The sequence below is a fragment of the Malaclemys terrapin genome, chromosome 1 (genome assembly GCF_027887155.1).
Source record: "Malaclemys terrapin pileata isolate rMalTer1 chromosome 1, rMalTer1.hap1, whole genome shotgun sequence".
NCBI classification, from domain to species: domain Eukaryota; kingdom Metazoa; phylum Chordata; order Testudines; family Emydidae; genus Malaclemys; species Malaclemys terrapin.
Window position 1 is genome coordinate 114578986 of NC_071505.1, and position 17006 is coordinate 114595991.

Below are 17006 nucleotides of genomic sequence, written 5' to 3' on the forward strand. Positions count from 1 at the left end.
AGGTTTAAGTGGAAATCCTTTCATTTTGATAACAGAATGATCCATATTCTGTTGGATTTTGGTTGAAATATGGAGTTTACTTTTCAGTTACTTAAGTGAGTTTTGTTTGCGTCCTTGCTGTGGTGTGTGGTAAAGATGTGCCATTACTTTACTGCATTCCTAACCCTAAAGTATATATTTAACAACGTTCTAAATATTCAAAAAAACTGCAGAATAAGCAGTGTAGGTAAATCCTAAATTTAGTTACTGTGGGCTGCATTTAATCCCATGTATGCCCTCCAGAACAGAACAAACATTTTTTCTGCCCAGTCAGGTATGTCTAACTACATTGTCCATCTTGTACTCAAAAGATGACTTGGTGATGGAATCAATATCTATTCTTAAAGGAACAGTGTATTCCTAGGGAGAGCTTAAGCTCTAATGTTTTGAAATAAATAGATGCATCATTTCCATGGCCACCTAAAAACAAAGAAAAGAAGGGGCTCAAGAGACCAATGGCCCATGAATTTAGAATAATTTGGAGTCTCAGCCACAGAAGGATATAAGATAGCAGCAATACCAAAATGCCATGATTTATAACCGCTTAACTACAAGAAGATTTCTTGGCAATGGCTTCAGTCATTCAGTTCCTAACTGAACATTAGAATCAAAAATTCAATTCAAGTATTATGTTTGGGCCAGACAGACTAAGTTTGGGGATATCATTTAGATTTATTTAAAGGGCCTTCCATGTCACCATAAAGTCTCCACTGGGGAAAATAAGCTTTCAAAACACAAGGCATCTGGTAACAATATATGCCCTCATATTTTAGCATACCCATGACTGCTAAATGAAAACTGATAGCCTTTATCATTGAAAATATGCATTGTACATACATTAGATATTTTGGTTTCAAATGTGTGTGTGTGTCAAGGAATATTTTATTTTCAATGGGAAAAATACATGGTGTTTTCCTTTTAAAAAAAAAATCCCTTTCTCTTGGGAAAATTGAGGCAAGTTAGAAGTTTTATTAAGCTTTTTGCTTTACTATCAAACAGCATTTATTTGATCTGCCATAAATTTTGCATAAAATGTATCTTGGATACCTTCGAAATTTACCTTGGAAATTCCTAGCTTGCTTATAACCTTTCTGGTGGCTTATATTTAATACTGAGAAACAAGCATATGTTAAAGTTGAAAAAAAAAAAAGGAAAGTATTAGTACATCTAAGTCACATTTGAAAGCTAGAAATTAAGCCATCTGTCACTGGTAAAAGATTCAGGAATTTATCTTCCCAAAAACAAAATCATGCTGTAGAGTATTTATAAAAATAATAAGTAAAATAAAAAAAAAAAAAATCAGGAAAATTGCAAACAAATAAGATGGCTGGAAATTTGAATCTGTCTTAAAAAACCACCAACCACAACAGATTCCACACTGCACTGGCAGAAAAATAGTATTAAAATTTGTTATATGCAGATACTTTATGCTCAGGTATACAATTATGCTCCTGTATTTATTTTTGTAGACTACTATATTGTAAACCAGTACTTAGGGGGCATTGAAAGAATAGACTATAAATCTGATACCAAAACATTGCTAAACTTAGGAAACTTGTGTTCTATCTATTCTCATAAAACATGTCAATGTGCATTTAAGAGTAATTGCACCTACAGAAGTAACCTACTTAAATATAGCTAATACTTTATACATAGATGAAGATTACAGATATTGAAATTCACTTATGGAGGAGTCCTATAGAATTCAATAGGGAAGAAACAGAGGATGCTATAGATATTAAAATAGAAGGATACAGAATAAACTCTTTATTGAATTGTACAGGATTTTAGAGAACAAAATCCTTTCTGTAGAATTTTTAAATTATCGTATAGAATTTGGTTTAGCGTTGTACAGGCTAGCTTAAGATTATATAAAACTTGTTAAAATGTTATCAATTGACAAAAATCTTTGTAGTGCAATTATTTGCCACTCAGATACCATCAAATAGTAGTATTACAAAATACTGCAGCAGTTTTCAAAATGCAGTGTACTTTTCACACACAAGTTCTCCAGAAATGTCATGTCTGCTTTCAGCTCTCCTGAAATTCCTTGAGCACAGCCATAGGATTAATGAGATAGTTTAACAATGCACAAAATGGCTGGTTTTCAAGGAGCCTTATATGAGGGAGCATTTGTGCACTTGAAAATTAAACCCTGCATAAAACGTAGTGCTTTGAAATATGCCACTATTAAAAACTTTGCACATTTGAAGAAAAAAATTACTAGAGAAGAGTAGGAAACATGTAACCACTGGATAGCGTCAAACTTCACCAGCAAACTTTGAGATTATGCTTTAGCGACTGTATTATAATATAGCATTTCCACGTATGTGACTAAACAGTAATTATTAGAGTAATTGAATGTGCCATATTAAAAGCTAAAATGGATAAGATTACATACAACATCCTGCCTAGTTAGACCAATATATCAGAGAAGTATTACTAGTTATCAGTGTTTGATAGACAAACTATACAAGAGCAATGATAGACTGAAGTGTTCTGGAGATCTCACCACATGCTTTAGCAGTTAGTGGAAGAGTTGTTTCCTAGTGCAATTTTTATAGAATAACTTTTTTCCAAGAAAAAGTTAACAGCACATATAATTAGTGTAGTTTTTATTAACACATGCATCTTACACACTAAAAATTCCTAACAAGCAGAAAGATGCAATGTCTGACAAATGTCTTAAAAATCAGTATGTTGTTTTAGGGCACATTTCTGCAAATTTATTCATATGAATAGTCCTCTAGACTCCAGCAAGAACATTCAATTAAATAAAAAAAACTTTCCAGCATCAGGCCCTTAGTAAGGAAAAAAAAGTGAGCTCTTATGCTCCAATCCCGCAAACACACATCGATAGGTAAACTTGGAGTTCAGTGCGACTTAGTTCCTGCCCTGAATTAAGAAAGCTGATTAAGTATGGTACAGTTTAGAATACACTCCATACCCAACTACTCCTAGTGTTTTCCCTGGAAAAATTTTTTAAATGTATTTTTGGATGAGTTAATATCCTAGGTGTCTGCAGTTTTTTAAATGCAATTTGCACTATGCTAAGGGGGGGAAGGGGGGAGAAACCACACACGAGCTATTAATCAGCACCAGACCACGACACATTTTAAAAGTGACTTCTCTTGAATTTCAACCAAAGTATTCTGTTATTTTGTATTTTTAAATAATTACCACCTTTGGAGTAAGGGCAACTGTACAGGCAAGACAATCAAACTCAAACAATTCATATCTTTGCAGCCATTTTTCCACAATCTAAATATTTTACAGACGCAATATCTTTATGATGTTTATGCCTGAACGCTTTACTTTCTGTAGCGTGCTTTCATTCTTTACAAGATCTGTGCCAACTTTTTTTTTTTTTTTTTTTTTAAACTTGGTTTGTCTCTGAAGTCTTCAGCCAAAAGCAAAGGAAATAAAATACAATTCACCATCTTCCCTAACAAAAAGTAATCTAGTCATCTTTATAGCTGTTCATGATACTTTTAAAGTCCGCAGTAAATTCACAAGCTAAAATATCATTAAGCCTATAGGAAAAAAGGAAGAAATTTTAATGTTTTGTATTCTACTCTCCCACAAATATCCTATATAAAAAAAAAGCCCACCCTAATATTTATTTTGTGAATCCTTCTCCTATGATCTGTTTGCTTGGCTAGAGAATTTTGCCTGGCAAAAGTAATAAACGTTCTAATTCAATTTCCATGTTGAGATGGATTTAAAAACAGAAACCATCTTCTTTGTGTTTACTAAGAGATATACACTCCAACATTTAGTGTCATGGAGCTGAGTTAAAACCAGAAACGGTGAAGATAATTTAGCTACGTGAATGCCTGCTCTTCAGTGAAATGCTGCCAAAATTAAATAGGAATGAAACAGCACTTTGTAGTCATTGGTCGCTCAGCAGGGTTTGCGTAGTTAAAAACCTAAGTGAAAAGGGTGATTGACCTACATTGCTACTAGCTTAGCACAGCTGTAGTTTCATATTTTCACTGCTTCGGAGGAAGCTCATTATTTAATGCAACTGAGTTACATTTAATTGTCAGCCTTTCATTTTACACTTTGGGCCAGATATTAGTCTCAGATGTGCGGCACACATTACCGTGCATCTAGAAATACCCACTGCGGCACATGTGGGCACAAGCAGAGTAGCAATCCTTAAGATAGGGCCACTCACGCTTTGCGTCTAAAATAAGGATGCTGCCCTGTGGTGCTAATGAACATGCAAAAAAGTCAAGTGAGCAGACAGAGTACGCAAAAACCTTGCCACCCGAGAAGGGTAACAATGAGCAGTTTTCCATTTTAAAAGTTCTTTTTGTAAAAGTTCCCTGTGAGACATAACTAAAGCATATTTCATACAACTCATACCTGTGGTTTAAGTAAGTAATAACCTTCCAGTTAACAACCAGTCTGATATGTTAACAGCCCAAGGGCTGTTAACATAACAACTGGTCATTAACTGCCATAATGACAGATTTCAAAGAGAATATCACTCTTGATTCACTCTGTAAATGGACATGCTGCCAGTCAGAATGGAGTACAGATTGGGATAGGTCGATACATTAAGATGTCATTTCACATTTCTGGAGAAAAACTGTTTGTATTAATAGTACGTTCCATTTACTATAATTGGACGCAAAATATGAGAGTGAACCTAAATTCCTTAAATTAAGTCTTCACTTCTTAACCTAAGAGTGTGTGAGTAGGAGACAGAAGCCTGCAGGGAAACTATACTCTGCATCTCATTTTCATGGAAAGTTATTTCTAATACTGAGACCTTTCTTGATACAAATGAATTTCCTTCCTAGTTAACAGAATAGGGCTCATTCCTGCAGCACCCACCCCAACTGCCCCTCTAATTGATGTGAATTGTCCCTCTGAAGTCACTGGGACAACTCACTTGTAAGGATGAGGCCACCAATGGATCCTCTGGGGCATAGCTTGTTACATCTTACTACAGAGACGTCCCCTGCTTAGAAAGCAGAAGTAAAATTAGTTTAACATCATTAACTAGGAGAGTTAGTTTGAATAGAGTTCAGGAGTTCCAGAAATCCAAGGAGGTTATATAGTGCTAATCACAAGGATACGAGGTGCTGATATTGAGAAACTACTACTTTTCAGAATGAATTTCTGAGTACACACACAAGATTTGAAGAAGGGTGAAAGACAGGAAGCCTCCCTGCAAACAACCTCCTTCCCCCAGTTTGATAATTGGACCATGTAAAGCAAACAGAGTGGCTCCATTATTGCTTATATAATTTCTGGAATGGCTGTCTTATTGAAAAACAATGAACAGAAAGAAATTGTTAAACTATTTTACTCTTTTAGTATCATTGAAGTCACATATCCTCTAGAGAGGAGCACATAAATTAATAGGAAACTACTACAATTTTATATGTGACTGACAAACTCAGTTTACAGTTAAAATAAAAAAATTGTAAGGATAGTTTGAAGCTGTAATCTAACCCTAATCTGTTCATTAGTACAAAGTAATTTATTCTTCATATTCATATCAAATAAGTTTTCATATTTTTGTAAACTATTTGCCTACAAAGCTAGAGAAGAACTAGCTTCTTCATTAGCATTATAATGAAGATTACTTGTACAGGTTCACTGCATAAGTAAGTAATAAGGCAATGAGGAATAGGACTATCTGCAATTACCTTAAGTGCATCAGTTTGAAGTTTAGTGTAAATACAAAGTTTGAGTCTATGCACTTGCAAATATCACTACAGAATAAGCACCATGACTAGATTTTGATGACTCCACAGCCAGATGAGAAATATTTAAACCTGATTTATCTCCCGTTAGTTGTAGTTACACTAATCAGAAAAGCAAGTACTGTGTATAGATGATAAACTGACTTACCCGCAGGTTTCAAGTGTGGTTATATACAGACAAATGACTATGTAGAAACGGGGCCCCTTCCTACCAGCGTATTAGGTCAAACTGTCTTCAAGCTCAATCTACTGGAAAACCAAGTTTTCACTTGAGCTAACCGTGCAGAGCCCAAGCAGCCGTAGAACAAGAAGCTGGGTTCTAGTCTGCACTACACAACAGATCGGTCTTGATCATTTTTTGCGGTTGATTTGAGAGGCACAGGGAACACATCTTTATTTCGAGATCCCAAATTTGCTTAACTCGCTGATAGCAAATACAAAGGACACCAATATACCTGTAACTTCGTCATGGCTTTTTCATGTGACTTTTTTCACTACTGCATAATCATTTGAAATAGAGGTGGGGGGGTGGGGAAAGATCTAATTTTCAAACTAATTTTTAAGAAGAGAAGCTAGATTGTCGCCAGGAAAGAGGGTGTTTTTTTCCTGCATTTTGAGACCACGGCCATGAGCATATGACAGACAGTTGTACATTAATTCGTTTAGATATGGTTTCCAGCCGTTTCAAGCAACTGTACCAATTTGTCGGAAAAAAAAAGACCTCACTAGGTAAGTCACTGGCACCCTCACCACAAGAATCTCAGGGTCCAAACTCTATGGTGAGCTCCGCCACACCTGTACTACACTACCTTGCATTCAGTTCAGTGTTCTCGAACCTGTAATGATGGGCTTCACAAGGAAAACCACACCACATTACGCAAGATTGCGTTTGAAGTGCTTCAACTTGCATCACAGATCGGAGAGTGCATAGCTGAATAGGAGGTACCAAGCCGAAGAGCTCACACCTGTGTTCTCCTCCCACAATCTGATCATCATTAAGGCAGGGAGATGTAATGAGGCCAGCCAGTTGAGTACCAGTCATCACCATTACAGTATTTTACATTAATTTGTGTTGCTACGTTTTTCTGGGGTATGTGGCCATTTTAGACCTACCACCTAATCTATTTTAGGTCTTGTCTGCACAGTGGGGTAATGTGTTTTACCAGGGTGAGAGTTCTAACACACACTAACATATTGTACATTAATGGGTCCGTGTAGACTTTGCTGGGGTGCAATTAAGGGTCCGTAGTGCATGTCAACGTAGCACTGTTTTAAACAGCACTACATTAAAAACACACCAGCACGGTCTAAGTGGACCAATTAATCTGCAACATATTGGTGTGCTTTAGAAACGTAGAACTCTGCACTTTTCTTATAAGAGGTAGAAAGGATTCCCCCAAGTTAGGGCAGAAGCACCGCAGAGTGAGAAAGCTACAATGCTTGCACTCTCCTCTCAATAGAAGGCTTCAGACTCCAGTGTTGTCAGGCTGACAGCTATACATTTTACACTGAACACTATACTTTAAGAAGGTACACAGTGGGTTACTTCAAGTCGAAGTATTTTCTCTATCATGGCATTTGTTTTATCTGTGCAGTACTTAAAATATAGTACTGGGCAAAGATTTTATAGCAGTCAGGTGTTTATTGTTCCAAGGTCTCTCACTGTGTAAGAAAGATTGAACAGGACTACAATGCTTACATACTAGACAACCATAACAACTCCCTCCTACCTCAAGTAGTCTCTGCGACAAAGGATAAGGTTGGCTTTGGTGTACAAGGTGGAGCCCACTTCCCCCAATCGACAGTCACAGCAAGCACACTTCAGGCAGTCCTCATGCCAATATTTGTCCAGGGCTTTTAGAAGATATCTGTCCTTGATCTTACGGTTGCAGCCAGCACAACCTTTCGGCTTGGTGTCTGGCTGGACTGAGAGCATTTGTATACCTGAAATAAAACAAATGAGAGAAGAATGAGATCAACAGTCTCCCCTTCACAGATGTGAATTTTTCTTCCTAATGCATAAAAGACAGCTCTTTAGACAAAGTGCAAGATCTAAATAGTTAATATCACATTGACAATAGCATTAAGATTCATTTAATCTAACTGGTTAGTGCAGATCTCTGCTAGGTTCCTTACCTTCTCCCCAACATCCCTGCCTTCTCAGTCACTTGGCAAAAATTGCTATATAATGGGTTAAAAAAACAAAACAAAAAAACCAACCCAATTTCATATAAAATGTCAAATTTTTAATGGCCAGAAATTTGAACAAATCTGAGGAAGAGTTGAATCAGAAGCCAAAAAATATTCTGAATTTGATATTTAGTACTAGGCACATCCAAAGGATTCACAAATATTATGCACAAAAGTGTTCCCAATTTTATAGGTGGGAAAGTTGAAGCAATGAGGAGGTACAAGTCGAGTTTTTTCCAGAGTGCTCAACATTTGGGGCTAGATCTCTGGGTGCTCAGTTCCCATTTAGGCACCTAAAGAAAGTGACCAGATAGTGAAAAGTAGGAGGTGCTGAGAATCTCTCTCTGTGCGCACTTTTCATCCAGACTAAATAGCATCAAAGCTTTACTGGCCCTAAAATGACCTGCACAAGGTCAGTGATTCACTGGCAAGCAGACCAACAGAATCCACTTCTCCTGATTCCCCAGCTCTGGCCAGTACACAGTGCTCTAGAACAAGACCATTTTATGAACTAACTCCTGCTATAACAAACATTCCTGAAGAGATGTAATGGAAATATTATAGCTTTAGATAAAACAGTAAATGCCACTTATAAATGAGATGTTGAGTGGCTGACATCTACTTGTAAGGAGGAGGAATAGATAGCTACGAGAACTGGAAATGATACTATGGGCTTGTCTACACTTATCGGGGGATCAATGTGCGGCGATCGATGCATCAGCAGTCGATTTAGCAGGTCTAGTGAAGGCCCGCTAAAATCGACTGCAGATCGCTGTCCCGTTGACTCCTGTACTGCGCCTGAATGAGACGTGCAAGGGGAGTCGACAGGAGAGCATCTCCTGTTGACATAGTATAGTGTGGACCCTGCAGTAAGTAGAGTTCAGTACATCAATATGTTATTCATGTAGCTGAAGTTGCATAACTTAGATCAATCTCCGCCCATAGTGTAGACAAGGCCTTAGTTGCTGTATCACCAAGGACACAATCAGGAGTAGGGCCCGATTGCACTAGTTTTAACAGTGCACAGGGTAAAAAACACATCAGCCCCCAAAGATCTTGAAAATGAATGTCTCTAGGTTACTAGTTTGAATCCCCACCCCATATCGGCATAGTTATCAGACTTGTCCTTTAAAATCCAAGCATTTCTCTCCCCTGCCCCCCAGCATCTCAAAGTCCTCCCATTTTAAACGTCTAACAGGGCTACATTATTGCTCCTTGCATTACAGCAGACAGGCAGCAGAAAGAGCAAGAGAGCATGCACCACACACACTGACTCATTACTATATTTTTTCCAGGGTTTCAAGCCAACGTTTATCTATTTTTAATAAGAGTGCACCCAATTATAAATATTACAATCAGTTTCTCACAGCCAAATGTGAAAGATCTGAGCAATACAATAATGAACCCCAACCCAGAAACAAGTGTTACTACCCACACTCATTGCTCTCCCTCCTCAGGCAGAGGTTGGGAAAATAATAGAGCTCTGCTCCATGCCTTGAAGGTCAGATGTGGGCTCTGTGAGAGCAATGAAGGAAAGCAGCATCCAGAGTTATGGACTCTTCACCAAGGATGCCCTACCACCTACTGTTATAAAAGCTGGGGACTGCAAGATTTAGCTTATCAGATGATCTCAACTGTTGTGGTAACATACCAGGAGGCAGAAGCAGTCTGAGGTAACTATAATCTCTTACCTAGCTCAGGTTAAGTGAACACAAGCCAACAGGAAGCCAGTGTAGACTTTGAAACACTGTTATAATATACCTTTATGGCTGTCACCATTAAGACAAGCTGCTGCATTCTGCGCCAGCTGTAGTTTCCAAGTGTAGTTGCAAGGAGAACACACGGTTACTGCAGTCTGCATAGATTCTAGATCCCATTAAGAGGCTTTTTTGGGGGGCCAGAGGGAGTAACTTAAGTTTTACCTCAGCAGCTTTGTGGTCACTGAAGTTAGAATAGTAATCCTGACTCGCACTGTGGCATTCCCCTAGTATAGTCCCATTCCCCCACCATCTATTAGTCATTTGTTAGATTAACATTTCATTACATGGAAAATACTTAGTATGTAACCCAAAATACAACAGTGCTAATTTGAGATGTCAACAGCTCAAATACTGAACAATTTTATTTTTCTCTCTCTATGTGTATTGCGCCCCCCCCCCTCCCAGCACTGTAGCATCTCTCAATTAATTGATCCTCACGGCTCCCAGTAGAGATATGGACATAATCCCCATTTTACATATGGGGAACCGAGGCACAGATTAAGTGACTTCCCCAAGGTCACATGGGAAGCCCACAGCAGAGCCAGAAAAAAAAAAAAAAAATTCAGATCACCCATGTCATAGGCCAGTGCCTTAAGCACTTTCTATAGCACCTTACACCATGCTCCTCCACCCACAAGCAGCATGCATAGAGCACCACTTAAATATAGCCATGAATGGGGGGATAAGGGCAGCAGTCAAATAGCACACACAGCAGAACACCTTTGAAGAACTTTTGTCAAGAACACTAGAGAAAAAACTTTATGGAAAAATCCCACTGGATATTTAATACCCACTCAGAGTAAAGAGAAACCTCAGCATTTAACGTTTCCTCTGAAATAAGCATTTGTTAAATATCAGTGCCATTCATGGCTTTGCACAAGGCAGTCTCCAAACCACATACACAATATAAACCAATAAAAAAAAAAAAGACTGATTAATAGCCTAAATTACTTGGAATTTGGTTTAAAAAGTTCAGAAGGATGAAGGACTGTACTAGGACTGGAAACTTTAGCTTGAGGGAATCCAGGTTAAACAAGGAGCGAAGATAGCTAAGGGCTTTAAAAAAATATATATATAGATCTTAAACGTAAAAATTTTCACTTGATAGGTAACCATGGTAGAGAATCCAGGCTGGCAGTCTCTGATCCTAATTGATCCAACCAGCGAGCAAAATGTCCTTTTGCAGTCTGAAGTGAACAAGCTGCAAGAACCGATGCAAGGCTCAAAAATCTGAGCGCATTAAAATAATTAAACCTCATGATTCCCCAAAAAGTTGTCTGAGGTCATCAGGTTATAAATAAGGGTTTGGCCTGCAGTGTCTTCCAACTGGAAGAGTACATAGAAAATGTGATGCAAAAGTAAGGACATGGTCAAAGGCCACGTCAAGATTTGTAACTGTATTCACAGCTCCCTTCTCAGGTCTCTGCCTCAGTGATTTGGGAGAGCGTCCTCATGCCCCAACCCACCGACCCCACCTGTTTTCTTGGGATGGAGGTAAAGGTGGCTCAGATGCATCCAACTGGCAATATCTATCTTCTCATGAGGGACAACATTTGTAGGGTCCATTGGGGGAAGGAGAGATTTTTCACATCAGCTGCATTAGATTGAAGCCTCATCCTTTTGGTGAAAATTCATCCAATGCAACTGACTTTTAACATCACTTGGAAATAAATGTCAAGCATTTTAGTAATTTTTTTCTAAAAGTCCTCCTTAGGGCCTGACCTGTCTGTCACTCTTCTCCCCCCCCCCCCCAAAAAAGTGCTTGGTAGACTCTTGGGATACTCCCCCCCCCCCCCTTTCTAAATCCTGGACAGTTTCTGTCCCCTCATTTCTAGAGCAGAGTTTCCATTTTTTTTCCTGTTGTGTGGGTCACATTAATACAGATGCTGTCATGGATAAGCTCTCGCCCATTAAGGATCTCATACGATCCCTATGGCAACTACAGCAATTGCTTACATGGAAAGTGATCAATTAAATTATGTCCAAAAATATATTAGTCTGAAATAAAGAGTGCCAGCATCTTACAGTCAGCCAGCTCGTCATGGACCACTGTCTGGATCCTTCTGTTCTAAGGAACAACTGCAGGACTCCCTGCGGGTACAGTCACCACCCAAACACTCTGTTTGACTGGTTGTTGCTGAGGGGTGTACATTACTTCCGCCAGTTCTAGGGCACAAGCTACCATGATCAGCCTTTCCAAAACACACTCAACTCACTGAGTTGAGCACCTGATCTGTAAAATTAAACCAAGGTTTCCCTACTCGGCAGTGCAGAGCACTACCCATTATCTATCACAGATCAGAATTATTGACCCTAGTTTGCCACACTCAAATTAACATTTCTTAATAGTCCCGATATACTATCAAGGATTCCCCCCCCCCCCCGCACACACACACAGCAGATAGCAGCTTTGTAGGTTGAAGAAATTTTCCTAGACACCATCTTCTACCCTTTGAACTCCTGGGGAAAGGTAAGAAGATTTCTATCTTCTGATTTACCGATTCTTGGACTTTACCCTAGTCTCCCATAACCAAATCCTTCAAAATGATTCATTCCCATTCTTTTTATTTGGAATGTATTGTGAAATGGCTGTCAATTTGTGGATATGAACTCCACAAAGGAGAAGAGTGGAGAGGGGGAAAAAACAGGCTTCTGAAAATAGAGTATACAGCAAAGAATAGATAAATAAATCAGATCTCACTCCAACTGTATAACCATTACTCACCCTCAATTTGAGGGAAACAAGTATTTGGTGTAACTGGACAGTAGAGTATTTGCAATGTGGACCTAACATTTGCAATGAAGATCAATGCCCGCATTGTGGAAGGTGCAGGACAGAACATACTGTTCTTCCCTACAGAATTGATATTTAGTCTTAAACTGAAGTATCAGTCAGAGGCTAAGCATGTGACTTTTCCATGCTTATTCTGCACTGGCTCATTTGAACACTTAGGGCTAAATTTTGCCATTGGTTAGTCACAGCTCCTACCAATATCAATGGGCTACACCTCACAAAGGGCCAAGTTATGCCTGTGTTTTAAAAAGACTAGTTTAGATAACGTGTTTAAATAATTTAAGATTAACTAATTTTCAAACAAAATACACAAAACCAACAAAAAAAAAAAGTTAAAGATTCTGGGGAGGGGGAACCCAAAACATTTTTCAGCATAGCTGCCGCCTAGCTTGACGAGGTTTCCGTCATATACAGGGTTTACAGTTTGGTTCAATGACTTAGCACCCCCACTATTCAAACCATTCCAGCGCCCCTGCTTTTCAGATGCCCCAGATGCTTGTAGTCACACCCTGACAAAGCAGCCAACGGCTTCTCTCCCAACCATTCAGGAGAAAAGAAGATACACCCGTCTTAAAGAAGTTAAGTGTTCATAAACTGAGATACATTTCATAACTTGCTTACAGCACATGAGGAGTCATAACTAGTTTGAGATTGGCATATGAATTGTTCTGTGGAAAATTCTTATTGCCTCCGAGACCCTGCTATTCCGAGTTATTTGACAGGTTAAGGGAAATCATAATTAAAAAGAGAGACAAATAATAGCCTGTGCAGTGTGGTGCGCAGAAATAAGTAGAACCATTTCATTTAAACTCTGGTGAGCTTTTAATTGCCTGGATTGCATTGTGAACCAGCCTAACGGTTGATTGCTTCCATTATGCTCTCTTGTTCTGTGCCATTCATCCGCACAGGCTCAGCTTCTGTAGTTAACACAACAAAGTAACCGCAACTCCATAACACCCAGGGTTGTTTTTTTTTTTTAAATGAAAAAGTAAGGTTTTTGAGTACTGTGAATGTGGATTCTTGTGTGTACTTTTGAGCTAATTTTGCAATAGTAAACAAAACTTCACCCCCTCTTCTAAAGACATGTATGAATCAGATTTTTTTTTTTTTTTTTAAAGGGTGAATGCTGGGAGGGGGGGAAGTGGGCAGAAGAAAAGGGGAGGTTAGATGGATGCTAAAATAGGAACGCAGTCCCACAGCTGGGAGCACTGACACAGATTAAAGAATTTGGCCAACATGGCCATTCGATTGCCAGGAGACACCAAACAAAAGATTCCCCCCCTCCCCTTTTGAAAGCTAGATTGGGCCTAAAAGGTTGTTTCTCTCTCTTCATTGGCCCAGAGCATCCCAGCAGGCTGTAGCCCCCTAAGGGACAACAATGCAAATACATGTCCCCCTGATCTCAGGGACTGGAACTGCTTCTTAACTGTGTTCCTACCCTTACACCCCCCGCCCCCCTTTTTTTTTTTTTTTTTTTTTTGGAGCAATGATGCTGGGAACCAATTTGATTCCCTTTTTCTCCAATGCAGCTGCAAGGCTCAGAGATACTGACATTTTTCCACTCTTATCAGTTTAATTACAGTTACCATGGCAGCAAAGTGCTAGTGCTTGGCAAAGGCCAACAAGAGATTTGCAAGACTGAGTTCAATTTTGATGCAGCTCACATGCAAAATAAAAAAAAAAAAAAAAGAAACATACATACACTCTACAACAAAGGATCCCTTTTGGAGTTAGACGCTCAAGCCTTTTGTGCTAATTCCTTTTCAAGCCACACAGGGATGGGGCAAGGGGTTGCAAGAGAATGTACAATATTTGTTGCACCTAGCAAGGTTAATTGGCTTAGGCAGCAGTCCTACAAAACTGTCCAAGGAGGCAATATTTCAGATCTCTTTAGAACACACACACACACACACACGCTACAGCAACATATTTAGAAAGAGAAATCAGCCTTTTTAACACTCCCAGAGTGTGCACGGTTGTTGCTAAATGCTAACTAAGACACGAGAGCGAAACCTTACCAAAACTTTTCTCCTTTTTCTGCATGAGTTGACTTAAGAGTGCCTAGATAGCGCCTTCTCACTGAGCACCAAATCCCGGCCAAAGTAGCAAGTGTTTCCCCAGTTTGGGTCAAACGAGGAGCCCTATGCGCTGCAGCCAGACACACACCAGACAGCCGAAGCTGGGCTATTGTGCACTTTGGAGACGGGGGTGGGGAGGAGGTGGGGGTTAGGGGACTGGTGGAACAAACACAAGCCAAGCCACTTGCGGTGTGCAAAATGATGGCGAATGACAAAACCACATGCTTCCCTAACTCTGCCCGTAATCCTATAATCCCAGCGGTCTCTTTTAGCTTCGTGGTAACAAATGGATTTGATTAAACTGTCACATGCAGCGTTAGCCTACCATATCATGTTCAATATGAAAAAGATCATAAATAGATCTAGTATTTCATAACACCAATCTGGCTACCCCTCCCGCCCCCCATACATACCCCATGTAAAAATATACTGCATCAGTCTGATTCCCAGTGTATTACCCCCTGTGTATTTGGCATTTCACTATCCCCTCCTCTCTCACCCCATTTGCTTTGCCTTACAAGCAAGCAAAAAACCAAACATCCATTTGTGGCAATGGAGGAGTGCTAATTGCTGGACCCCATCTCAGGGGTTCAAAATAACAACAGAGCCAGTTACAAATTAAACTGTTATAAAGGGAGGTGCTGAGATTAAAGCGGGGGGGGGGACCATCCACCTGCTCCCCTGGTAATTGAGAATACATTTCGAGACGCTCTGGAAGGAAAAATAATGTGGAAATTGCTGCAGTTTCATTGTTAACTTTGACTGCTGTTTCTCCAGACATTCAGCTGCGCGGGTCTCGCTCAGCATCCTCCGATTGCATGTATTTCATGTCTCATCATTAAAATAATGAAGCCTCACATGATTTAAACAAAACAGTCTCGGCAGAGCTGCAGCTTGAGTGAAAGTTGCAGTGCAGAGACGAGTGAGTGTGTGTGTGTTGCAGCCCGAGCTTATGACTCATTAAGGGAGAGAGAGATGCGCGCACACATAAATGACCCAAAGCTTGCGTATACAGTTGCCTCACTTACCTTCTCAATTAAGCGATACAGGGGGAGGCAGTTCAAAAAGCACAGTGGCTGCTTTGTAGCTTTTCTCCTTGGGAAAGGTCAAAAAGAAGCATTGTTTGGGGGGAAAATATAGGGATGAGCGGGAGAGATGGGGGGGGGGGAAGAGGAGAGAGCTCGCTATTCTTTTAAGTTTAAAATAATGAGGTCCTCAAGGATCCGCCAAGTAATTGTGTTGACCGCATCCGAGCTACAGGTGTCCTCCTTTTAGTATCTTGCAATCCAAGGCTGTCTCTCGCCGTCCTGGCTGAAGACAACTTACCTAAAAGCAGCGTGTGAGGAGCCGCGTTGAATGAAGTCGGGGCTTTATCAGCTGCAAAATGCAATCCCTTACCAGTCAGACATAATACAGCAAAAGAAAAGGTCACTCGGTTATTACTGAGCCAGCAGAGCCCAAAGCAGCTCTCGTGGAAGACCACAGAGAAAGCAGCTCCCTTCCGATTTAAGGCTATTTACCTCTCTTCCCCCACCACACACAAACACACACACACACCCCTTCCTCTTTCTCCCCCCTCCCGTTCTGCAGCTCACTCAAGTACAGCCGCCCTCGGAAAGTGCAAAGCAGCCAGGAGACAGATTGGGCTTTGTTGGTAATTTCCCATGGTGAAAATTTACAAGCCTGAGAGTGCAGTCAGCAAAACCACATGCATATGCTAGACACAAACACCAGGGACAACCTCACACACAAAAAGTGACCTCTACAGAAGCCATTCAGCATCAGCCTCCCCAGCCCTCCAGAAACAGACTCAAGGAAAGAGAGGGAGCTTGCACCTCCCACCCCCCAAAAAAGTTGCCCAGGCAAAACAGGAGGGGTGGGGGAGGCAAGATATTCATCTCTCTGGCGCTATTAATTAATCCCAGGAAAGACCCCTAAGGTGAACGTGAAAATCGATTCAATACTAACTCTGCGCTGCCAAAATGGGATTTTCAGAACTGCCCGAGAACTCCAGTGTTTCAGTTCCTTCCTCAGCTGGTCCCTAACTTCCAAACACATCCCCCAGCTCCCAATCAGACCTGCCAAGGGGGTGGATCTACCACGTACTCACACTGGGCACCGCTTGGCATATGCCACTTTAAATTATTGTTTTAACTGACTGCCCACGTCTCAGGATAATCCCCCAGTGAACTCGTTTCTCTGTATGGGATGCCCAGCCCAAAATCCAATGCGACTCTATGCTGAAAGGGTGGAGGGACAGAATCAAATGTTTAAATCTACTTGACCAGAAGACAGACCAAAAATATAACAATATATAATAGGTAAGGCATACTTGCTAATCAGCTTTGTAACCGTGACTGAACGTTTCTTGGCTTTCTATCATAAAAGATGTTGAGCCTAGTCTACTGTAAATAAAGTAAAA

General features: G+C 40.1%; 1 protein-coding gene across 5 annotated transcripts in view; it reads right to left on the minus strand.

Annotated features, from left to right (window-relative positions):
- LMO3 (LIM domain only 3) overlaps positions 1 to 17006 on the minus strand; it is an 82844-nt gene that overhangs the window by 65309 nt on the left and 529 nt on the right. The window contains exons 1-3 of one of the 5 annotated variants that reach the window (XM_054036192.1): positions 15911 to 15973; positions 15613 to 15679; positions 7493 to 7706 (exon numbers count right to left, since the gene is read on the minus strand). In XM_054036192.1, coding sequence (XP_053892167.1) covers positions 7493 to 7698 — 206 coding nt within the window. In that variant the 5' untranslated portion in view covers positions 7699 to 7706; positions 15613 to 15679; positions 15911 to 15973. The other 4 variants (XM_054036208.1, XM_054036183.1, XM_054036173.1 and 1 more) reach the window with 4 other exon arrangements.